Source organism: Leptinotarsa decemlineata, unplaced genomic scaffold (genome assembly GCF_025532065.1).
Source record: "Leptinotarsa decemlineata unplaced genomic scaffold, Ldec_3_MD MMD2_tig00026361_RagTag_RagTag, whole genome shotgun sequence".
NCBI lineage: Eukaryota > Metazoa > Arthropoda > Insecta > Coleoptera > Chrysomelidae > Leptinotarsa > Leptinotarsa decemlineata.
This window is the reverse complement of record NW_027412704.1, coordinates 2,880,024-2,905,803: the sequence shown is the minus strand read 5'-3', so window position 1 is coordinate 2,905,803 and position 25,780 is coordinate 2,880,024. Positions and strand designations below refer to the sequence as shown.

Genomic DNA, 25,780 nt, shown 5'->3' with positions numbered 1-25,780 from the left:
CGTTCCAAAATTATTGAAGGTCGACTCTTTCAGTTGTATTGCCAATTGCATATGCAGGAAATTTTCTGTGAAGATTCCTGCACTGACGCCTGTAGGATATAATCCAACGCCCTTTGTGGTATTAGCCAGGGGAGTAGTTATTTTCTGATAGGCGTCAGTCCATTTAACCTACTGTGTAGGTATATTCGAGACTGGCTTGAACATTTTGTATTGAATGCCAGTTTTTTACTTATCAAACAATCCAGCAACTTGGGAATTTCTGATTGTTTGGCTCACTGAACGGTAGTTTTTAATCTTTTCTCTATCACCAGATTTCTGGATAGGAGTTAGAAAACTTTGCTTCCAGAATTCAGGGAAGATTCCCATGAAATAAAGAGTTTGATATTGTTTTTTGCTTAATGAATTTATAAGAACCTGTTGAAGTTGAAGAGCTGATATGTTGCAATGAAGTTGATACTTATTTTTCGTTTTTATAAATAGTATTGCAATCAGAATGGGAATCTGTTTGAAATCTGTTTTTCCATTAATCAGCTGTCGCCCCCATACGAACGACAACTCTCAGAAGTTGAGAAACTTGTGCGAGCTAAGGACTAACGAGGTCTTACCTTTTAATGTGTGATTCCTAACATGATTCATAGTCTTTCCCCACCGGATCAATATTTCACCCTACCTTTCCTGTAACTGAACATGTATGGGAGAAAAACAAAGGCAGAAACATGGAGGCAATAAAACGTCATAGTAATTCGATTTTTTCGTTATATTTCATGTAATATGTACTTATGTACATGATTTTAACACTATTATTAGATCAAATACGAATAATGACAATCATTCCCGGAGTGTCTAAAGAACAACTCCGTTCCTTTTTTATTTTCAATTAATAACAATATGTATATGTATAAGCACAATTTTATATTCAGGATTGAAAATAAATAACAGTAAAAATATATTACAAACATTGTATAAAACATACTAAATGTAATAAAAACATGAAAATATATTATCTGTATAATATATACAGAAATTATTTTACAACTAATGACTGTAGGTATATATTAATATGTTGTTTGGAATTAAAACGGAAATAACTGTCATTTTGGTTTTCAAAATGATCGCTAAACTGAGATGTGAAATAGCTGATTTTGGAAAATCCCACTCGAATGTCAGTTGATTATATTATTATTTACAAAAAATTATTTAAAAAATCTATAGATAAAGTTTCAATTTATACATCATGAAAAGCCAAAACCTTTTATTCTGTAGGTATAGTATAAACCCGCCCGAAGGAGGGTTTTTGTAATAGTCTCACAATAAAGTGTTTCTTCAATATATTGCAACAAATCTGAAGCCGGCCCTGACCGATATCAAATGTGAAGCCGGCCCTGACCGATATCAAATGTGAAGCCGGCCCTGACCGATATCTCATCCAGCGAATAAACACATGACATCACAAAGGAATGCAGTCGACAAACCGCCGGTTAAATTCTAGTTGAGTAACGAAACCACTAGAGAAATCTAGAACGATCGTTACCGAAATTTAAGGCTTGCTTCTCGTCCAGAGATAGCAGTTGAATTTAGAAAGTGAATCGAGCGGTTAAACAAGGAATTCAAATAGTGGAAATAAATTAAGCGTTAGTTGTTAAGTGTTGCAAATAAATTAGTTTGTGATAGTGAAATATTGTTAGAAATAAAATTTGTTCAAGACAGTAATTCGTTAAATTGTTACCAATAGAGCTGCTGGAAAATAATCCTATGAAAATCAAAAAATAAATTGATAAGTACTTTTTGATCATTCCCATATTTAAGAGTTACCGGTAGACAGCTGTTTCAGCCTATTGGGCATCGTCAGTACTGGGCAGGTTTTTTTCATTTTGTCTTCAATCGAGGACCGCCTGCCCGGTACTGACGATGCCCAATAGGCTGAAACAGCTGTCTACAGGTAGCTCTTGAATTGAAATCAATATGGAAATGGTCAAAAAGTACTTATCTATTCATTTTATATATATATGAAATGAGAAAAACGTATTCTCTACAAATCCTAGGGATGAAAAATGTATGCTGTTGGCTTTTATGAAATCTGTCATACGCCAATAAACCTAATTTGTTTATGCGAAGGTTATGAGAGGAAAAGTTGTCGAATAAAATAAATAATTAATTTTCAAATTCAGTAGGAATTTCTGAATAAAACGGATGCCGTCAACTCTTGTTGCGTCTCGTCTATTTTTGATAGAAACTTTATTCTTGACAAGACATTATTCAAATCTAAACCGTGGGATAGTCCAAAATGGAAATTGTACAAAACTGCTGAAATTCTGACTGAACCAATCAATACTCTTTGAAAAAGTGAAATTTGCAAATTGCATGATTACAACACAGAAAGTTCTAATCGTTTTCACCTCCGTAAAATACTTATATACTAACAAAGAAAAGAATAATTTGCTTTCAAATCGTTCAGAAGTTCCCAATAAATTGGCAATAAAAGCTAAAACAATTGAAAAACAGTTTTTTTTTCGGATTGATTCGGCCGTTACTTGATGAAGATCCATAGTAATTTCAAAAACTACATCTCACGATTTGATCTTCACAAACAAGTTTAAAAAGTTTGTATTTTCGTTATCAAAAAGTTGTTTAATTTTACTTAATCATATGGTAACTTCCTTTATACCGGCATATGTTTTGTTCGGCAGTTTTATATTGGATAAATGAAAAAAAAGACATGTGAAATCAAAAAGATAATTATTTTTTTCTATGTATAAGTCATTCTTCACTGAAAGCATACCCGAAGCTTATTTCTTGTCGATTTACAAACAGAACAGACACATATTCGGAAAAAAAATATGAATGCTTGATCAAAAAATATTTTCCGACTGTGATATAAAAACAATTCTTTTATTCCTCAACTTTTCTGATTTAACCAGTTACTGATAAGTTTTAAAAAAATATTGATAAGTTTGTTTTGTGTGATTTTATATTTCACTAATCAAAGTAAGTTGCTATGGATAGATTTTATTTTCTTTCAGTTTCTGTTAGAAAGAAACTTCTGTTCATGTTCTACTTTGATCATCTCTGAAATAGTTTATATTATCATTTCTAACATTTTCTTTCTTAATAAGTTTCACGATCTATACTTGTTGAAGTAGAAAGCCAAAAAGATTTTTTTATAAAATAACCTAGAATTTTAAAAAAATTGGAGAGCTAATTGATTGTTGTTTGATAATTTCATGATTTGTATTTCAGAATTATTAATTATTCTCCAATATATCTAATTTCTCGAAAAAAAAAACATATATTATTTATATTGATTTGTTGAAGACGCCTTTTTTATTTCTGAACAAGATACTACTACTACAGCATGACATTTCAAAAAAGTGTCAATCAGTCATTTATTTGAATTCATATTTCAACAATAACTTTTTCATACATTTTTTTAATATGTCCATTTTGAAAATATATATATATATACAATCTTCAAACCAAGTTTCTCAAATTGAAAAACGGCTGACGCCTTCAATTATACTAAACCTAAGCATCCCATAAGAATTTGAAAAACATTTATCATTAGTTCACATGTATCCATATATTCCTTTTGAAATATACTTTTTTGACAGCAAAACATGTTTCTGGGCAAATATTTCTGTATGAAACTAAAATAACGTCAATATCTAAAAAAAAAGACATTACATAAAGAACTGGCAATTTTTTATGTGTTTCAAATTTTAGTTCTCTCATAACTTTCAAAATTCTCCAACTATACATTGGATTAGAAGAGTACCCAATTCCATTATTTTGCTATCATGCCTATACACACATCCCATTTGATGTAAACATCCAGCTTTGTGAAAACCACTCAATTATTTTCAAAATTAAAACTCATTCATTAACAATGATCGTAATGGATATTTTATAGTTGTCGGAATCTAGTAATTCAGTATCTAGCGTGGCATTAGCCGGGAAAGTAGTTGTTTTTCGGCAGGTATTTATCCGAACCCACTATAAAGGTAATTCGGAACTTAGATTGTGAAAAATCAATGAAGTAAGCTTACTAAAATATATTACTTCAATCCAATCTTCTCGTCATGATATATAAATCAAACTTTATCACAAATGAACCCTTTTCTAGTAATAATACATAAAACATATAAAATGAAGTTTTCAGGAACTCTCCGTGATTTCTCTACTTAACCTTAAAGTGTACTGTAACAAAAATGAATAATTTTATTAGTACTTTCGAAGCTACGAATAGATTTTGCTTAGAAAATCAGATATCTCACTCTTCACATCCAAAAGCCTTACGAGGACACCGGATTTTTTTAGTTTTGTACTAGCTAAATAGCAAAATGAACTGTGTCTACTATAGCTCAGGAAATTTCGAGTTCCACACTTACGATCGTTTCATACGACAAAAGATGCGAGATTAGACTGCTTGATGACTTCGTTCGGCGATAAAAAAGACTTAGAACACATTTCAGGTTTTTCTAATATACAGGAATTCACATATACATCTTAACACTTAGTAGATCATACCCATCAGTATGGGGTTGTTGAAAATTGTAGTCATGCCAGTAAAAACATCAAAGTCACACGAGTTCAGCCAGTAGAAACTATGATGATCGGTAGTGACCATCACAAAGTTGTGAAGAATTTTTTACAGAAAACCAAGCACGTCTTCCTATGTCCTTTTTGTGTTCTTCCCAATTTCAAGTCGAAGTATTACCTAGTGGGCCTCTTCGATGTGATTTCTACAAACGAAAAATTCCCAAATGTCCTCATTCCTATTCACGATAGGGAGCAGTGACAGCACCGTCAAACCTACGACCAATTTCTCCAACATCATCTCTACAGAAACCCATAGAGAAACTTCACAACAAAAAGAATGACATTCTTCTTTGCAAAACATAATTCATTGAGCAATCCCCAATTCGTCTTTCGAATATCTAAGAGCACAAGCAACGCCATCTTTGAGTTCTTGGAACAGTTTCATTTGGGCCTTAATCAAAGCGAGAAGATTTCTCCAAGGTTGTCTTTCGACCTGTGGATCACAGAAGGATCAGCTCTCAACTGGTTCAGCTTGATAGTAGAAAATGAAACATCAAGCCTGTCCAAAACGTGCCGTGGAGTTCCCCAAGGTTCCGTGCTAGATCCCACTTCATTCCCTATGTATGTGAATGATCTTCCTAATAGCAATATTGAAGGAATACCACTTTATTATGGCGGGAAAGAGACTTGGATTCTTTCGAGAACAATATTCTTGATGTTTATGGAAATAGATTAACTGGTGAGCCGTGCTCTTCTGCTGTGCCCTTCAAGGGGGAAAAGTGCTGACACATCGGAAGAACCATGTGGGTCATGGGAAGACAGTTTTTTTCAAATAGTCCTTTTTCTTATCGTACAAGTTACCTCGCCTCACGAATCCTCATCAAACAGAGCCAACGCGCGTAAAATTTCCAGAGCCACGAAGCTTAACAGATGACAGCACCAAGAGATAGTGCAGGCACGCGTGGGGTAATACTGACTGTCGCTGCCACATTCAACAATATTTACTCGTCGCTGGTAATCCAACAGAACAACAACTTCAATGTACAATTAATAATACTATGAGTTATTCACGATACAAGGTATTTTTAGTTCATTAAAGCTCGTACACGCCGTTATGTCGCGATCGTCGCGAATTTCTTATTATGTTTTTAAGTGTTCTCTCTTGAAGGTACGAATGAATGCACAGTGCATTTTGTATACGCCTTTTTTTGTTTTTTCTATTGATGATGAGAAGGGAGGTAGCACGGGCTGCGTTAGAATGCGAGCAGCGGAACACTACATGGTCATTTTTATTATCCTCAGTGGAATTCGGCGCCATATCAGGATTGGATTTCTTGCTGCCGCCGATCCGTTGCTATGCGGAGTAGGTTCGTGAATTCGCCTTTCAGCGTTTGCCTTACCTGTAAAAGACAATAAGGTTTTTTTTAAGTTAGATAATGAATGAAACTGATATGTTCATAACGGTGGAAACCATTTATCATTAAATTCATTGTTCGTATACAATGTCACCTTCAAAGTCGGCAACATACAGGAATTTTTTTCCTCAATAGGTGGTCCAAGAATTACCCGGATTGACCTAGAGATGGCGGTAGTTGTTTGAAAAATATCAGAGTATTCTCTATATGTTTCAAGTTTGAAGACGCTGCTTTGCCGAGTATTTGTTTGGCAGCCATCAATAAAGAACGTTCTTGGTGAATTTGTGAAAATTGTGTGGTGCAATACTTTCATTTGAAAGGCCTCAGCCTAACCAGTATAAAATCTAAACTGGACTTTGCTCTGGGTGAGTCTGCTCCTTCGTTTACAATAGTGAAATATTGGATAGCAGAGTTTAAACGAGGCTGTACATGTTCAGTATTTATATTCACTATTATTTGTTCACTCTCTCTTACCCTGTATATAGTAATATTTAGTTTGATGTTCAGTTGTCGTAACTAAAACAAGGAGAATAAAAAAACTTTGTTGACTGACATTGAATTTCAATATTTCGTTCTTCGAGACCGGATTCAACCTAGATATTTCAGGTAAAACATAACATTAATTGGTCCTTCCACGCCTTTACTGAATCAGCCTATTGCGACATGTCAAAAAATATGTAGTGAAAAGACACCGTATAGGCAAACTGCTAATGATCTCAATGAGCGACATCCAGAAAGAAACACTCGTTTGAGTACTACGTCAAAAACAATAACAAAATTTATGCGAAGTAGTTCCATAGAAAATCGTTTTACGGCCTACGATTTTAGTGAGTTTTTGGATAATATGGACCTTTTTACTACACAAAAGTTATGATACCAGTTTGGTGGTGCTCTAATACACCAAACTGTTGCGGTAAAGCAGTGCTCGAACAAACGTGCAAAGATAAAGTTATAGGACGCGATTTGGATTATTACTGGCCACCCAGATCACCCGATTTAACGCCAATGAATTTTTTCTGTGATGTCATTTGAAACAGAAAGTTTATGAAAGTTGACCTTTCACCAACGTTCAACATTCGCAGAATTGCTGCGCAAATATAAAACCCCAATTTGTTAGAAATGTCTTGTATATAGAAGAACAGTCGTTTGCATTGAGCGTGAAGGATGACAAACTGAAATGTAAGCAGTGACTTTTTGAAATTATAATAATAATAATAATCGTCTTCATTTATCGACATAATATAAAAAATGAAACAAAAATTCAGAACAATAATTAAGGGTCAATGAAAAGGTGAAGTATCCGCCTAGGCTGCTTTTCAACTTAACCTAGCGAAAAAAAAAAAAAAAAAGAAAAAAAAAAAAAAAGACTAAAAATATAAGTGAATCATAGAAAAATATAAAAGTAAAATTTGAGTATTAGCGTATATAAAATCAAAAATACTTATTTCCAGAACAATTTATACTCGTGTGAGTATAAAATATAAAAGTATAAATCAAATAAAAATTAAATTTTTAAATAATAATTCAAATATAGAAATAAGTAATAATTTAATTCTAAATATAAATATGGGCCTAAATTCTTGTAAAATATTTTCACCTTAGTAAACACTCATTCATTTATAACCCTAGCGTAAACAATAATCATATAAAGGTCCGTCTTAAAAGCAACTCTATAGTGACTGAAGTAAGATTTTCAATTTCTTCTTGAAATTGTATAAAGAGAAGTTCCAAAACTCCTTGGGAAGAGTGTTATAGAATTTAGGTGCAGAATATGAAAAAGAACGTTGGTACAGTGCAGTTGAGTGTTTGGGAATAACTAGCATATTATTTTTCCTTGTGTTCACCCTATTGAGGTTTTTGAACATAGTAAGTTTATTGAGGAGATACGTAGGTTTGCCAGACGTTATAACTTTGTGTGTCAAGGTAAGTAAATGGAGTTTTCGACAGTTATCTAATTTGAGCCATCCTGTTTCTTTAAATTTCATACTAATATATTCAAATTTACGTATTCCATGAGAAAAACGTAAACAGGAATTTTGAATTTTTTGTAGTCTAGCTGCATCAGCCTGTAGAAGTGCTAGACCATAAATACTGTCGCAAAATGATAATTTAGATATCACCAGCGATTCGCACAACTCAAGTTTCATTTTAGTAGATAGCAAATCACGACTAGGAACGAGCTCTGGCAGAGATAGCTGACGTGCTTGGTAAATTCCTTATACTGACCATACCACGAAATCATCAAAATAAAAGTAGAAATAAGAATTCTTACTCCGGTATTTTGTGTTGGTATCTGTAATGCCAGTGCCATACTGTCTGCATCGAAGCTTTCATCTAATGCAATCAAAGCACCATGAACTCCGGATTCTTCTAAATTATTCGAATAATCCTGTTAAAGGAAAAATATATTAATTTGTTTTTTGACAAATCTTAGACAATGTCTTACTTTTAAACCTATCGAAGCTACCCATTTTATGAGCCGTTCATTACTCCATACCAAAACATCTGATAGTGTGTTTTCACAGTTTTTTCTTCTATCTTCCAAGGCATTTCGATCGTAATTCAATCTCTTCAAACATGATATGCCGTAATGTAAGCTCGTTCTGGAAAAGTTCAACAAATGATATTACAAAAAAAAAGAATCTGAAGAATATATGGAGAGTCATCTTGAGTGATAATATGGAACATAAAAGGTCATAATTTTTTGTACTGTCATATTGAAAAGTTACTAATTTCTCTATTCACACTTTTAAATCTCTTAAGTTTGATAAGTTATCTAAAAAAAACGTTACAAGTCAACATGAAGAGAGTATATGTCATCAACTCTCATCTGAAATAGTAGTAAAGCTAATTTTATAGGAAAAAATGTATTTTCTCCAACAGCTTCAATAATAATAATAATACTTGATGTCGGCGTGTTAATTACACTGTTCCACATTAACAATCAAAACTCCGGGAAATACTAAATGTCAATAAATGTAATGTGAATTGTCCATCACTTATACTATCAATGAAAGATTCCAAAAACTGAATTAATTTTTTTATTGCGTGCCCCAAATTCTATGGATAAAATCGTAAACAAGTAAATAAACCAAATATTGTTAAAAATCGAACTAGTTTAATGGCTCACGTTTGTCATACAACTGTCCATACAAAAAATTGAAATATAAATTGCAAAGACAGATTATAGAATGTTGTGACGTTGAAAAGATTTCAAGTGATCAGTTGTACAACTAGTATATATTGTTCATTATGGCATCAATAGCTGCTTTAGTAGTCGTTATGTTCGGATTATAGTAATAAAATCATCATGAACCACATATGACTTTATTACAGGAACTATGCACCAGATAACTTAAAAAAAATTGATTCCAAAATTTACAAACTACAGTTTCAGACCCAAAGTCGATAGCTATATCTGTTAAAAAAAACTGATGAAATCTGTTTTTTCGTTAACCAGTTTATCATTTGCATAAGGTTATACCAGGTTATTTTACATAAAAATTTAAATCATTCCACTGATTATTAAAACAATTAAAAGAAAAAGGTGTCTTCTGATCATTTAGTTTTAGCTCATTAGATAGAAACCACTGATTATTACTATTAGATACCTCGTCGAGATGAGAGTGTAACATATCATTATTTTTATCCGACAAAATGAAAGTGGTGTCGTCCGCAAAGAGAACCGATTTGAACGACATCATATATTTGCACAAGTCATTCATATAAATGACAAACAAGAGCGGGCCCAAAACAGACCCTTGCGGAACGCCATGTTTAATAGTTTGAAAGTTTGGTACTACAGACCTATTGCGCTTCTGAGCACTTTATCAAAGGTGCTAGAAAAAGGTATATCAAAAAGAATAAATAGCTTCCAATGTAAGTTTGATATACTGAATAGAAAATAACTGGATTCAGAGAAGGTCATTCCACTGAAACGGCAACAATAGAGTTCATACAATTAATAAACGAAAAACTAGAGAGAAAATGATCCATTACTGGACTTTTCTTCGACCTGTCACGTGCATTCGACACACTAAACTTTTATTTCATCGTAACAAAAATAAATGCACTTGGGATTCGTGGAAGCATATCACAATGGATCCGTTTATTTCTAGAAGGTCATAAGCTAATAGTGAAAATTACTTAATCGACACTCGTACTCCCCAGGGGAGCATTCTTGGCCCCTTAATTTTCTTATTGTTCATCAATGACCTTCCTGATTACATAAATGACGGAGAGGTTTCTCCAATTTGATAATTGGTGTAAAAAGAACCGTTTCATCATAAATTATTCCAAAACCATTGCGGTTCAATTCCAGAGATCTAAAACAGGAAAACTTTCCACAGAACAACTAAACATTAAGACAAGAATATTTCAAGAAAGTTGCAAATTTCTAGGTACAATTGTACAATCTCAGATGGGAGAAATGCATCACTATGATCTGCTCCAAATTGAATAAACACTACTTTCCAATAAAAAATCTGATGAGTTGTAGCTTATGTTTTGGCCACCGATTGTATCAGAGTCTTTTTAGCACAAAAAAGGATAATTCGCCTGATGTTCCATTTGGATTATCGAGAATCCTGCAGAAATAACTTCAAAGAGAAAAAACTTCTAACTTTCACGAGTAAATATCTATACAAACTTCTGGTTCACACATACATTCACAAAACTATCAAACTCGCAAAAAACCGAATTTAGACTAGAACTCTCCACATACAACAATTATAAAAAAAACCCAAAATATGCAGGCGCGAATTCCTACAATTTATTACCCCATGAATTGAAAAACCAGTCAAACCTGCTCAGATTCAAGTCTAAACTGAAATCTTTTCTGCTCTAGAAAGCATTCTATGATATAAAGGAATTCACGATGTGGTGTCAGAGTCCTATTGGCGATTTTAATTCTATTGGATAGTTTTATACAAGTATTCTTATATTTTATGGACATTAATAATTTTTATATTAGGAATAATCAAAATGTAACTATGGTATTTTGACTTGTCTTGGTGTCTGATCAATAAACTTTTATCTATCTATCTATAACGACTGTAAACTAAAAGAACATACCTATGAAAACCGTCCACCATCTTCAGCTGACCCCTCAAATCCTTCTTGGTGAGATGATCCAACATCCTGGCGTCTACCAAACACTCCATGAACGTAGTCCGGTACTGCGGAAGACCTAGGGCCGGCAACCACGAGTTCCCTATCCACTCGTGGTTCATGTCTCCGAACGCCAGCGTCGTCCTGGACGTCTTAGGCGCCGACGGCGACGTCAGCGACACCATCTCCTGAATAGCCAAGCGGAGCTTCAACCTATGCAACGGGTTACTGATGCCGATCTCCCTCTGGATTTCGGTGTCGCTGAGCGCGCTCATGATGGCTCCCGACTTGACGTTGGCTCGGCACGCTGCCACGTACCACGCGGGCATACCCACCCACAGTTCGAGCCACGCCACTATAGTGGGACCGTTCCACAGGGCGAATGGAGTGCCTGCTTTCATCGCTTCTGCTAGCAGTTCGTGTCTGTAATCACGCTCCCTTTCAGGAAAAAATTCACAGTTAAAAACACACACCTCTCGATTCTTTTGCCTTTCGTTTCCTTAATAATTTCAAATTTTTTTCTGCCAATTCGAATGTCTGATCATCTTTATTTTTCTAATTTCTATAGAGCACGAGTCACAATAATTACAACTGAAGTCGCAGACTGAACGGATCTAAATCTTTGGTACTGGTGAACAAAAAAAGTTTACAGACTTCGTTGAAATACCGCAAAAGCCACCATCTGTTACTTTTTGGCATTATGATGTTGATTGAATAAGGAAGTAAGTACAACTCTCGGAGAACAGGTCCATTGTGGTGTACCACAGGGTTCTGTGTTAGGCCCTATTCTATTTCTGCTATACACGAATGACATCTCTATGATTGACATATCTGGTAGTTCCACACTATTCGCAGATGATACTACAATATTGTGGAATGAAAAAAAATCAGGGGAGCTAAATGAAATAATATCATCTGACTTGAAGAAGGTGAAGAGCTGGTGCGATGCAAATTTACTCCCTCTCAATGTATCCAAAACAAATATAATTTCATTCAAATGTTCGCTTGATGAAATTCCTATAGACGCTGCCATATTACAAAATAAATTAAATAAAAAATGTCTCGGTGTATTCATTGATGATGAATGGGCTGAAATTTGATGAACACCTTAAACTACTCAAGAGTAAGATCTCCTCCGGATGTTATGGAGTTAGAGTGGTTTTAAATGAGTTGGGTTTCCATATGGCAAAGACCGTTTACCATACACTTAGTGAATCTCGCCTATGTTATGGAACACCTTTTTGGGGAGCATGAAACTTATCCCTTCTTCTGTATTGATATTACAGAAGAGGGCACTAAGATGTCTCTGTAAAGTAAAACCCAGAGAATCGTGCAGGAACTTGTTCACCGCCAAACAAATTTTAACAGTCATCGCACTTTTTATCCTAGAGACGGTTTGCCTTATATATAAACATAAATCGAAGTTCAACTTTGCTTCTACTCCTTATGCTACTCGTAATAGCAATTATACCTTTAGACTTCCCATCCCAACTTCGAATTTAATCAAGGATTCTATATACTATAATGGTGGTAAGTTGTTCAATCATTTACCACTAGAAATGAGATCTGCAAAAAGACGGTGAAGAACGTACTTATTGATTGACCCTATTATAGTTTGGAAGACTATTTTAGCGAATCCTTTTAACAATAAATTATCAACTTATTCCTTGTAATATCGTTTTATACATGGTGGTATTTTGTCTATACATTCTTAGAAGTTTTTTTATATTTACATTTATACATTTTTGGGGCTTTTTTTATATCTACATTTATACTTTTTTAGAACCTTTTTATATTTACATTGTATTTCTTGGACTTTGTCAATAAGATGCAAATCTTCGGACAATAAAGAATATTTTGATTTGATTTGAAGTAAGCTTCTGTTGATTACACAAACATTTCTCACAAACTCAAACTCTGTTGCTCTGTTGATCATATCACAAAGTTCCATGTAAGGCAAAATGTCCTCTCATAAAAACGATAATCCTAGTTTGTATAGCCCTTTTGATGTATGAGTGAAGTGAAGTACGCCTCACAGATTCTACATTAGGTGAGAGTACAGTTGCAGATTCAAGGTAACGTAGAATGACTGAATTCAAACAAATAGTGGTAACAGTTCGTGAGCCTAAAAGTGACATCAAAACTGTCTCTTAATGGCATGAAAACCGTAAAGATATAGAATAAGATTGACCCTATATATGTTACCAGGATACTCGGGAAACATAGGCCACATGTCCTAAACCAATAGTGGGAGACCCATAGTCTTTGGTAAGAGACCAGATCAGAAATTGGTCAATAAGAAACATAACTGGGAAAATATACCTGGGAACACGCATAGAAAAAAAGTTTTAAAGATACTGTCTGATAAAAGAACTGAAGACATTGATAGGAATATAAACCACTGACATTCAAGATCTCAATATCTTTATATAGTTGGTGTGTTGAGAATGACCTAGGTTTCTTGAATAGAATTTTCATTAAAGTGTTCTGTGTTGTTTGGTGTCGACTAAAAGTTTTATTATACACTCCACCCCAAGCATTTATGCAATATCTCAGGACATATACTGCTAGAAATTTAAATAATATAAAAATATTTTTTTATCCAAGATACCTCGTGATTGTTTATAATTAACGTTCTGAGTCTTTTCACTATGTAATTAGAGTGAGCATTCCATCTCGGATGCTGATCTACCATAATACCCAGATATTTCATATTTATCAACCTTTTTATCAATGTTTTGCAACACAAATATAGTTTTTCTCAACTTTTCCTGTAAGAATTTTTTGTTCTCATGTAACAAAGTTTCAGATCCTTGAGTATGTAACATTGTGACTTGCTCTATATATTACGAGGTGGTGTTGACATGAATCTTTAAAATATTCATATTAGTGCAAGAAGCCCATCTAGGAGTGTTAGTTGGATGATATAATTGTAGTTCGTTTTGCGAGAAGCAAAGCATTGAAGTGAGAAGCTGTGAAGTTTTTTTTGTATAGATCGAAACAGCAGTCCACCAAAACATAGAAAACAACTCCTATTTCGGTCCATGTATTATCTAATTTGAAATTATTATTGGGAAGTTTGTGTTGAAATAAGCTGAAACGAATAACTGTTTTTGAGTTTACAACGACGAATGCATCTCAACATTTTAAAGATTCGCTGAGTACATCGAAAAAAATGTATTCATCAATTTTGATATTCTCTTTCGCCATTTCACTTATTCAGAGTTCAAGTGGACTCACTCCATTGGATTGGATAGGACCATTTTTTTTTTCAGGGAGGGACAAAAAGGAAGGAATTTTAATTTCTGTCTCTGAATTTTGAGAAAAAAAATGACGAATGGTAACATTCTTTGTTGTAAACTATTAGTGAGTGAAATGAATAAATATAGTAATAAGTAGTAAGCAGAGAAAAAGCCAATTTGGAATCGAAATTTTTTTTTCTTACAAACCGTTTCAATTTGATAAAAATGTCTGAATCTGTTTAAAGTAATGTTCAATTCCAGTGAGAACTGACACATCATTCAGATTAAATTCGAAACAATTCGATATCTCTCTGAAAAATGTTTCAACGTTAATATAGTTCGCGAGTTCATGACTGATTCGAATTAATATCTAAAAGAGGTGTGCAATAACAGAACAAAAGAATAAGGAAAACCATCGAAGACCGTACAAATTTTAAATTGAGAAAAATCATCGCCTCAAAGAAGGGTTACGAAGTAATTGATAGAAAAAGATATCATACACCCACTTTTTCTTCTGTCTTCGGTCGAAGTCTCCTTTTTGTCCCATTTTGCCGGTTAAGCTCATCGAATCACTCAGATCCCCATCAGGCATTCCGATGCTACTCTGGCTCAGGTTCAACGAACTTTCTTGCCCTGCTCCTTCTTTACCTTTAACCTGAAATACGCAGATAATTAAATATGTATTATAGTCTCTAAGTGTAGAAACGGTATCGACCAGGATGTACACATCTAAACGTGATTATTGTCTTTCTTTTTGTTTTAAATAAGAACACTGAAGGGTTATTTATTCAATTTTGTGAAAATACTGTTGTAAATCGTGTCCTAAGGAAAGTAACGCCGGCCGCCACTGGTAACCATGAACCAAACGTGACGTAGCTAAGAGCGCGGGAATGTACGATGATTCCCCGCCACTCGAAAATAACGCTACCGACTTCGACAGAACTTTGGCGAAATGTCTACAATGTTCGATTACGATATTTAAGCGCTAGCGGCGGGCATATCGAGACAGTCAAGTACACAGTCAAGTGGAAGATGCAGTGCGATACGCGAAGTGATCAAGTAAGGCGATAGACACACACAGTCAAGTGGACGTTACAGTGCGGTACGCGAAGTGATCTAGTAAAGCGATAGACATTCAAATAATAGTTGATGTTTTAGTTGAAGTGTTTGTTGTACTGAAGTGAAATAAAGTTGAGTTTGATTATTCAGTGTAGTCAATTATTGATCAACCCACGGGGAAAAAGGTAACAATATATTAGGTTTTATCAATCTATATCGGCCTGACGTTTCTTTCCCAATCATAAAATTTATTTACCCAAATTATATCTTGCGTACTTTCAATCCTGCGGCGTGAGGGGGAATGTCCCTGTGCCCCCCTTCATGAAAGGTATTTATAAAGTGAATGATGTTTTCTCTACTAACCTTTTCCTTCTTGCTGAAGAACCGTCCCAGTGACGACTTGATGCCTTTCTTCTTCTGCGCTGCCGCAGCGGCCGCTGCTGCCGAACTCATGTCGCGCGGCAGGCTCGCCATCGTGTTCTTGTGCAGACTCTCCTGGCTGCTGTGACGAGAGGATAGAGGTGATGGAGGCGTGTGCGTCTGCCCTTGCCTAAACACACTACAATCTACTGTCTAAGCTATCTCTAATCGAGCGCTTCACAAGCGTGCAAGCAAAATCATGCAAAGTCTTGAACTTGAGCGAAATCACTTTTGAGTTTCGTTCAGGTCCCTCATCATAATCCAAACTTGAATCAGGAGTGGAAGTTAAACTTCAAAATTGATATGAAATGCTTTCTGTCAAATTTGGAGTCTTCGACTACATCTTCGGGCCCCATGTTGGGCGCCAAGATGTAGCAAAATAGACTCGAAGGAATACATTTATTCAACAACTGATCCAGTTGATTTTTCATTTTATACAAAATTGAAGAATTCTAAGATTCATGATTAGAAATTATTGAAGATTTTTTCACTTTTCACTTTTTTCCAAGGATTCAATCCCACTCCTTAGTCAATTTTCAGTTCAGAAATGTGATACAGTTGGGACAACAAAAGATTACACATACAGCATCAATAAAATATGCGATAAAACACTCACTTTCAAATAGTTAACATTTGCGTTCAGCCAGAGAAAGTTTTTTTTTTATGACAACTTACACTGGGTACATTGAAGAGTACAAACGTGAATCTTTGGCATTTTTTTCGATTTTTAAACAAATTTATGACGTTATATTATCGTTCAATGTTTTTATTTTGGAGTTTTGCGATTTGAAGTCCTTTAGAATATAGAAATAAAAAATGGCTCTGTCTAAGATTCCGCATACTGGAATATTTACATTCCTACATATAGGAATATGAAAATGACCAATAAAATATGGGGTATTTACAGAATGAACAATGAAATTGATTCGAAATCGTAAAACTAGGTTATACACAATGTAAAACAAAAAGCTATTCTTTACCAAAAAAATTTGATTGTTTGGAACAGCAGCCATTACTTTGTCTTCTCATTTCGATGCACCAATTATTGATGCATGTGTAATTTTTCGTTGCCCCAAGTGTATATTCCACTTTGTCAATTCGGGGCCATGGTACTGAATAAAGCAACCAAATAAAAATAATCAGCATCACAAATCACAACAACAAGGTACTTTTCAAATAATTTGATAGATCTCATATCAAATTCTAACACGTCACTGAATTTGAGATGTAGAATAATTCCAACATACTTGTCTTTTTGATGACTTTGTTTTATCACAGTTGAACGTTCTAAAACAGGCGTCAAACTTCACAGATATATGTTGGCCTGACTTTCATGTCCATAAAGTTCACAGAAAAAACTAAATTCAATTGATAACGGCAGTGATTTGGACGAGCAACTCAAAAACATGAAACATTGTTGAATGAATAGAAAATCTTTCACGTATATCATTGATGGAAATCAACAAATTTTTTGAAAAGTATTCAATCTGAAAAACATTTATAACCTGTAGGATACTCCTGGTGGAAGACCCCCCCCTCCAGTACGTCTGTTATGACAAAAAAAATCTATTTGAAAAAATATTCTTTGCTAACAAGTGAATTATAATACACCATAGTCAATTACGTATTGAATCACTTGTTAGTGATAATTCAGAGTAGAAATTTGATTTCATAGGGACCATAATTCAATAAAGATAAAGGCCCAGATACTCCATTATTATCATCGTTCATCATTAAATAAACCGTCATACCTTCTCAATTCTTCCTGGCTGTGTGCTAGTGCTTGGGCCACCCGTTCGAGTCGCAGGGACCTTGCTGTGAGAGGTGAAGCTCCCCCACCGCTGCTGCTGTCTCCCATGTGCATTTCTTCTCTGGACATTTCAGACGACAACGGGGCCAATTGGATCTGAGAAAACGTTTCGTTGGACGAAAAGGAGAAACAAATAACGAACCTACGCTAACATGCAGCTAGTGAGTGAGAGAGATCAATATATGTGCGTGTGATGTCTGTTAAAGCCAACAAAATGTTTATACACCTGGTACGATAAACAAACACTGTTATATAGTATTGAGCATTCATTTATTAGTGAAAAAAAACTCTTTTTATTTTGATAAGCATGGAATTTCTTTTCCGATCGTCATACAAGTATTTAATATAGAGAGAAATGTTTAATAATGTGCTTCCCGCTACTATGATAATGAATCGTAATTATTATTGTTGTATTTACATTTTTGTAACCTGCTTGACCAGATTCATCTTCAATTATCTGGGTAGTTTCATGTTTGGCATTCAAAGTGTCTTCAAATTAGGCTAAGGGAAATTCATAATAGGCATTTTAGTAAAAAGTAAAATGTCTGTATACAGTGCATTTCTTTAATGTCCCCTCCCCTTTTATTTTTTGAACGGGTCAACTCAAAAAATTTAAATTTGAGATAATTAAATTAATGCATGAATACTCTATTTTGAAGTGAAATTGACAGATGAAACTTTCAAGATGGCGACTGGGCGAAATCTGGGAAAAAAATTAAATTGAAAAGGGGGGCTTGTGACACATCATTTTGAAGCTCCTGACGAATACTTCACAACCCTAGAATACGAAGTCAATATCTTCACCTACTACAAAATGGCGGAACATTTAATAATTTTCTGAAGACAAACACATTAATATCGATATTTCTAGAAATATCCCTTTTTATCTGCCATTGGAAATTCCAAAAACCCGATAAGGTTTGTTAAGTTATTCTTTGTTTATAAAAACGACAAAAAATGTCAGTACGACAATGAATATCATTGTTCAGTTGAAATATTCCCCTTTAGTTTTCGGTTTTACTAGTATAAAGGTACCACGTCAAAAATCTCTAAAATGGTCAATTCTCGTCCACTGGAAAAAAAAATTGAAGCAATTTTTAATTACGGTGCGACGCGAAACTTTCACGAGACCGAAAGGATTTTCAATGAACGTTTTCCGAATCGTCTTATCTGTAGAAAATATTTGAGGCCACTTGTATCCAAATTCACAACTACGTGTACATAACAAAAAGCCCCCAGGTCATCCGTCCATTCCGGAAGAACAGCAAGTACAACTAATTGGTGAAATGGTAGTAAATCCTGAACAGTCTACTTATTCCGTCGCGAATGTTTGTGAGGTGTCTCCTTCTACTGTGTGGAGACTTTTGAAGAGGAGTAGGTATCATCCATACAAAATTAAAATGGTACACCAATTAACTGAAGATGACCCTGATCAAAGAACAGAATTCTGCCTCATGACGGAAACCATTGCAAGGCATCCTACCTATCTCCACAATATTTGTTTTAGTGACGAATGTACTTTTTTTTAAACGGCAAAATTGCCGTTATTGGGATGACACCAACCCTCACTTTTTCCGGGAAACATATAACAAATATCCAGAAAAAATCAACGTTTGGGCAGGAATATTGGAAAACCATATTGTAGGACCTCTATTTATTGATCAAAATTTAACAGGGGAACTAGATTTGAACATACTGGAAACTACTGTTGACCCTCTCATCACTGAAATCGTCGAAACGAATCCTAATGAAACGATATGGATATTGTATTCCAACTAGGTGGAGCACAACCACATTACTCCAGACAAGTAAGAAACTATTTGGATACTACTTTTCCCGGTAGTTGATTTGGCCGTCGAGGCCCTACAGAATGGCCAGCACGCTCGCCAGATTTGACTCCTTTGGACTTTTTTTATGGGGCTATTTGAAGCAAAAGGTGTACGAAACTGAACCTGCTTCAATAATGAATATAAGGCAGAGAATAATAAATATTTGTAGAGATATTGACGTTACTGTAGGTAGGCTGTTCATATGTCAATAAGTTCAAGGCAACTATTTCGAGCATCTTCTGAACTGACCTCAAGCTTATCATTTGATATTAGGTTCGTTCCAACCTTGAGTCACAAACAGATTTCCAACTGTTTGTAAATCGTTGTCAACGCGCATGTCTGGTAAATATTGGTTTCTGATTAATTTAAAATTTCTGATTGGAACAGCTCATAGTTCAACTGAAGTTTGGCATGGAATTTCAACATAACGTTTAAAAATAAATCTAATCAAGTGTATTTCTGGAGAGTAAAAGAAGGTTGCAGTATTTTATATCTCTATTCTATTTACTAATAAACATGGAACTGGGAGGTCACCGCAATAATTAATTTGTGTAATTGAAGATGTTCATATTTTAGGTTCACTTAAAGAATTCGTAATTTTTCCTGCGCCAGCAAATACATAATTTATTTTATAACAATTTTTGCAGGTTATGTTGTTTGCAAGTTGCATGAACATAAAACAGTAATACGGAATACGCATGCGTCAGATTAATGGTAAGAAGATAATCCTCGAACCATTCTGATAGATTTCGAACAGGTTTGAATCTTGGATGGAACAGAAAACTGATAGTTTACTTATGGTTGGAAACTCACGTTGGAACGCAATCGCATTACTGCGCAGAATCACGACTGTCAGAAACTGTTTCTGACGCTGATTGGAACGAACCTATTATGTAGTATTCAGGCAATTATTAAAAATTCCGCCATTTTGTAGTAGTAGAAGATATTGACATTATATTCTAGGGTTGTGAAGCATTCATCAGGAGCTTCAAAAATATGTGTCACAAGACCTCCCTTTCTTTTTAACTTTTTTCCCAGATGGCGCCCAGTCGCCATCTTGAAAGTTTAATCTGTCAATTTCACTTCAAAATAAAGTATTCATGCATTAATTTCATTATTCCAAATTTCAATTTTTCAAGTTGAATAAAATGGGGGGGATATTAAAGAAATGCACTGTATATCAGAGTTTCACTTATGTTTTTTAGATTATTTATGATTTGCACAAAAAAGTGAAACAAGTATATAATATCGATCTATGATTGGTGGATGAATTTTTTTTAAAACGAGATAAAATATGTTAACAAATTGGTATTTTGGATAAAACAATGAGTGTATTCATCGTTTCATAAATTTAATTACATCCTGAATATTATTACATTACGTTTGGACCTGGATATGCCATTAATTTGAAATAACCTAATATATCTACATACTGAAAACTTTTTCGAATAATCAATTATCCTGGAGGCAATTTGATGAATCTTCATTACAAAATGAAAATTCGGTAAACTGTTGTCGCCTGATTCTAAAACTTCATGCTCAAAAAACTTAGGATTATAACAAAGGGTTCAATTATCATGCATCTAATGATATATAATTCAGTGTTTAATTATCGTACATCAAATGTTATATACCATAGTCGGTACGTTAATAAGTCGCATCAACAAACCTGACTAGATGGCAACGATTCGGACAAGGCCCCAGGGCTCAGTGTTGAATGATATTGTTGCAAATGCGCTGGAGACATACTGGCCGGTGCCTACAAAATCACATTTTCACACACCAATAACTTCCTTCCGGTTCATGATACTATGTCCGGATACGGTTGGCTTTATGATCACGAGAAACATGGATGTGCGCCATGAAGATATATGAATGCATGCACAAAAAAATGAGAGTCCACCTCCGACTTCTCTTGTTTTTCCTTTCCTGAATACGAGTATTACTTTTCCACATATTTGAATGGTAGCACATATCAATTCGGTTATTAAAGTTTCTATTGTAGAAAGAAAAATGATCTTATCGGAGAAGTAACTGTCTGTTTAGAGCTTCCTAGAGTCACACTTTGGAAGTCGTTTGTAGGCGAAGCATAATATCAAAAAAAATAGTGGAATCTGCTATTACCAGGAAGCAAAGCTAAGAATCTAACAGCCTCCGGGTGTTTTTAGAGGCAAAACTACATATTTGTGGGAAATATTCTAAAAAAATCTAATTTGACCACAAGTAGCAGAAAATCCCCAGATTGGACAATGATTATTATGAAACGAATTTGAGATTATATTCGCTTAAAAGTATGAAGAAAAAACTCGGTAGCGTGGAAGATAGAAATTTCAACAATACATTATCATGAAGAATGTCCACTATATTATCCGACCAATAACATACACTTTTGAATGTTCAAGTTCCACTGATTCTCAAGAAGACAATCTATCAAGACAATCTCTAATCAGAAGAAGAAACATAGTTCATAATTTGGGAAAAAAATTATTTATAAAAATAGTTTGAGATCAGAGAAGATGATCCCTCATTAGTTTTTCTTTTACTCGTTTCCGAGGTCGGAAACGGGCCCAGAAAAGGGAAAGCCCGTTCACCGTTTTCAATTGTTTTTTTTTGACGAGATTCTAGAAAAGAAGTGAAAGCATTAGGAAAAAATCTCCATTTCAGAAACAATCCAAACCATCTACAAGAAAGAATTATTCGCAGCTGCCGGGCTGAGTCATGGCCGGTGAGAAGCCCCTCCCTCAAGATGTGCAGTAGATGTGTAGAAATCAGTCTGTTAGATTATTCGAGCCGTGAACATCCAAATTCAGGACCGTATTCAGTTATTGAAGGAGTTCAAAAGTAAATTGCATGATCGGCGGTTCGACGTGGGTGCTTTGTTCACTCACTCGAATTGACTGCCGTGTTGGTCGCTGGTTCAAGCCCCAGTCTGAACGGTCGATTTTCACTTGCTATCGTCCAACCCGTGTTAGGAATCACACGTTAAAAGGTAAGACCTCGTTAATCTTCAGCTCGCACAAGTTTCCACTTCTGAGGGTTGTCGTTCGTAGGGGTGCGACAGCTGGTTAACGGAAAACAGATTTTTTTTAACAGATATTGTTGTAAATCATGCCCTAAAGATAATAACGCCGGCCGCCACTGGTAGCCATAAACTAATGGTGACGTAGCTAAGAGTGCGCGAATTCACGATGTTCCGTGCCGCTCTAGAAGCAGCGAGAAGAATGCTACTGATTTCGATGGAACTTGGGCGAAATTTCTACTGAATTCGATTACGATATATAAACGCTAGCCTCGACCATATCGAGACAGTCAAGTGGACGATACAGTGCGGTACGACAAGCAATCTTGTAAGGCGATAGTAGACATTCAAATAATAGTTTTTGTTGAAGTGTTTGTTGTATTTGAAGTGAAAGAAAGTTAAGTTTGATTATTCAGTGTATTCAATTATTGATCGACCAACGTGTAAAAAACGTAACAATATCTCAAATAGACAAACTCAGCGACCCAAACTTTACGCAGATACGATTTCTCCCACCGGCCATGACTCAATCCGGTAGTTGTACCTATATTGTGATAAATCATAAAATTTCGTGACTGGGGATATATTTTTGTCAAATAAAATATTCCGATGAAGTCCTATGACCGATATCTAACCATTGTTGAAATTTAGGAACAAATTTATAATTCGGAAAATGAAAATTGTTTTTTTGAATTTCATCACGCACTTTTTTATATGTTTTCCAAAAAAACTTTTTTAAGATTCCACTAAAAAGACTTCAAAAGGTTAAAATCATAAAATGCAAATAAGAGTGTAGCCCTAAAGTTATAATTCATATACTATGACAATTCCACGCCGATTAATTTTTTGTAAAATCCTAAAATCGAAAATTATTTTCTACAGAAGTTCTTCTTCTTCTCTTTTATGGTCTTTGCTTCGGCGCAGTGGACCAGCTCTACAGAGGTTGATTGCCATTGAATCAATTTGCCAGAACTGAACTATTCATATAAACTTTCACGTCCGGGGTTAACTGTGGTAAAGTTATTGTCCAGATTTATTTGCCGTGGTCTGCAGGACGTTTTGCTTCTGACGTCTACCGCAATTATAGGCGAAACGTCAAGCATAAAACCCAGCGGACAACGGGCAGCAATCCCGAATAATAGCTTCGGCACAGTATTCACGAATGAACAACCATCAAGAAAGACAAAAATAAGCAGGAGAAGGAAAAGACAAACCCACAAAATCACAACATGTCAGCAAAGACGGGGTGGATTCTCTGAAAGAACACAACAAAAAACCCAAAAAGAAGCGGTAAAAGTAAAGAGACAGACAGACAACCCAGCTCACCGTATGATACTTATGTAAATAGTCCCTCTGAGGAGAGTGGTGTGATTTAGGTGTAGATCTACCGCTTACTGGAGGACTTTGGCGCTCGAGGCTCCTTCCGCGCGCCAAAAGGTTCATGTGCTCCATGCTGCCGACGCGCGACTCGAGCTCTTCCGCGCGCGCTTCCGTGTTCTGCTTCTCCTCCTGTATCAGCCGGATCTCGTTGTTGATGGCGTCCAGCTGCTCCTGCAGCATCATCGCCAAAGTTTGAGCGTCGGTGTGGCCGCTGGGCGAAAGCATGTCCTGGGTACTGAAGATGCTGTCCGCGTCGTCACCTGCATCACATATACATTATATTTTCATCAATACAATAACAATGATAATAACAATTTATTGTCCCAAGACATATACCATGTGGAAAAAAGAAAAGAAGAAAGTTTAACTCATTCGTTCCTCACACTTTGATAACTTGTTATAAATTATTCAGCATAGGATTATTATATTACCTTCTGCATCGCTGGATACATCGAAAGCCTGTTGGACATTGGCTAGGACGTGAGCCTGTTGAAGTTTCTCCCATTCGTGTTCGGTCATTGATCTGGATCCGAACGGTAACTTGGGTTCATCGTCGATTGGCGTCCTACTTTTATTACCTCTTCGAGGTAAGGAATGAGTATCGAAACTGGAATGACTAGCACTTCTTGAAAAACTATTGGGATCCACTGTGTTTGGTGACAAAGACCTAAAATTTCAACGAGGCTGTTTTGAATGAGGACGAAGGCAAGTTCTGTGTTTATTCACTGCAAAATGCGAATTTCTTATAGAACACTATTGGAAAGTTAAAAAATTTCACAGATGAAATCTATATAAAGAATTATCTGGAATATATAGACGAAATCTATATCGTTTAATGACTAAAAGTAAAGCTGTCGATCGGCTTTTTCCTCGAAGCTCCAATACTAAAGAGGTCGCGCCAACAACAACCACACATTTAGGAAAGTGATCGACGGTTTCGAAAATCAACTGCCTAGTCAAAATTTTCGCATATAATATTGAGATTTTAGAGTAGGAAAGGTAACATTCCAGTAAGGATTCCTATAATCTGGACAACTATTTCATTAGGGATATATCCAGATATCCTAGCAGGCCATGTTGAGCCCCTCAGTTTTCAACTCCGGCCCTCTTGAACTGAGGAGAGCACACACAAATGCTTTAATAAGGCAAAGTTTTCAATGTTGTTAAAAAAACAACATGCATCAACTTATCTTTGTGTAGCCAGTAGTGAAGTAAGCTCTGCAAGGGCCTTTTGCTGAAGAGGTTCCAACTTGGTGATAGAGATGTGGTCAACTCTTTAGTACTGCAAACTGAAGCAAGCTCAACGATTGCTCGGGCAGCTGCCTTAAAAATAAATTCTCCAAGCCCTATTTTCTCATGGTCACGGACCATGCAGAAAGGAGTATCCAAACATCTGGTAACTTTACACATTCAATCCTGTATCATTCTGTACAGGATGTAACTCAAGAGTCTACAACTTCCTAATAAGTCGAGTCCCTTCAAGTTGACATTGTAAAGCTTTTCCCGAGTTCATTCCACCACTCCAAAGAAAATGGAATAAGATTACAAAAGCACCTTTAACTTTGTTCTTCCCCGACACTTACGGTGACCAGATAAGGCTCAGGATGTGGAGTGTACTCCAGATCACTAAGCCTAAGGATTAAGTGGGAAATGAAAAAATACCAACGTGGTCCAAACAGAACTGGCTGGTATCTCAATCGCCACAAAAAAATAACCAGGAAAGGAAGTTCTGGCAAAAACATAACAGCGTGTTACCTCAGGGCTAGTACTAGAGTGCCACCGAAATTTAGCCAAAGCCTCAGTAGATAATAACATTGTCCTGAGGTGGGTTAAAGGGCACGGCAGGAGTAAAGGTAATCGCATTGCCGACCTTTCAGCCAAGGAAGCGGCTGGACTAAGAATTTTAGGGACTGTCAGGCATGTCCTATGCGAGTCCTAAGCGGTTTCTCCCAGTGACCTGT

At 35.5% G+C, this 25,780-nt stretch overlaps 1 protein-coding gene across 16 annotated transcripts in view; it reads right to left on the bottom strand.

The window, feature by feature from the left end:
• Nucleotides 1-742: 742 nt before the first annotated feature.
• Liprin-alpha (PTPRF interacting protein alpha) overlaps nucleotides 743-25,780 on the bottom strand; it is a 207,501-nt gene continuing 182,463 nt past the window's right edge. For 5 of the 16 annotated variants that reach the window (XM_023173766.2, XM_023173754.2, XM_023173757.2 and 2 more), the window contains 11 exons: nucleotides 24,251-24,486; nucleotides 23,766-24,079; nucleotides 21,090-21,179; nucleotides 17,533-17,687; nucleotides 17,287-17,328; nucleotides 15,725-15,920; nucleotides 14,803-14,957; nucleotides 11,025-11,498; nucleotides 8,398-8,554; nucleotides 8,224-8,340; nucleotides 743-5,936 (listed from right to left, as the gene is read on the bottom strand). In XM_023173766.2, coding sequence (XP_023029534.1) covers nucleotides 5,856-5,936; nucleotides 8,224-8,340; nucleotides 8,398-8,554; nucleotides 11,025-11,498; nucleotides 14,803-14,957; nucleotides 15,725-15,920; nucleotides 17,287-17,328; nucleotides 17,533-17,687; nucleotides 21,090-21,179; nucleotides 23,766-24,079; nucleotides 24,251-24,486 — 2,017 coding nt within the window. In that variant the 3' untranslated portion in view covers nucleotides 743-5,855. The remainder of the gene's footprint in view (nucleotides 5,937-8,223; nucleotides 8,341-8,397; nucleotides 8,555-11,024; nucleotides 11,499-14,802; nucleotides 14,958-15,724; nucleotides 15,921-17,286; nucleotides 17,329-17,532; nucleotides 17,688-21,089; nucleotides 21,180-23,765; nucleotides 24,080-24,250; nucleotides 24,487-25,780) is intronic. The other 11 variants (XM_023173759.2, XM_074184930.1, XM_023173765.2 and 8 more) reach the window with 9 other exon arrangements.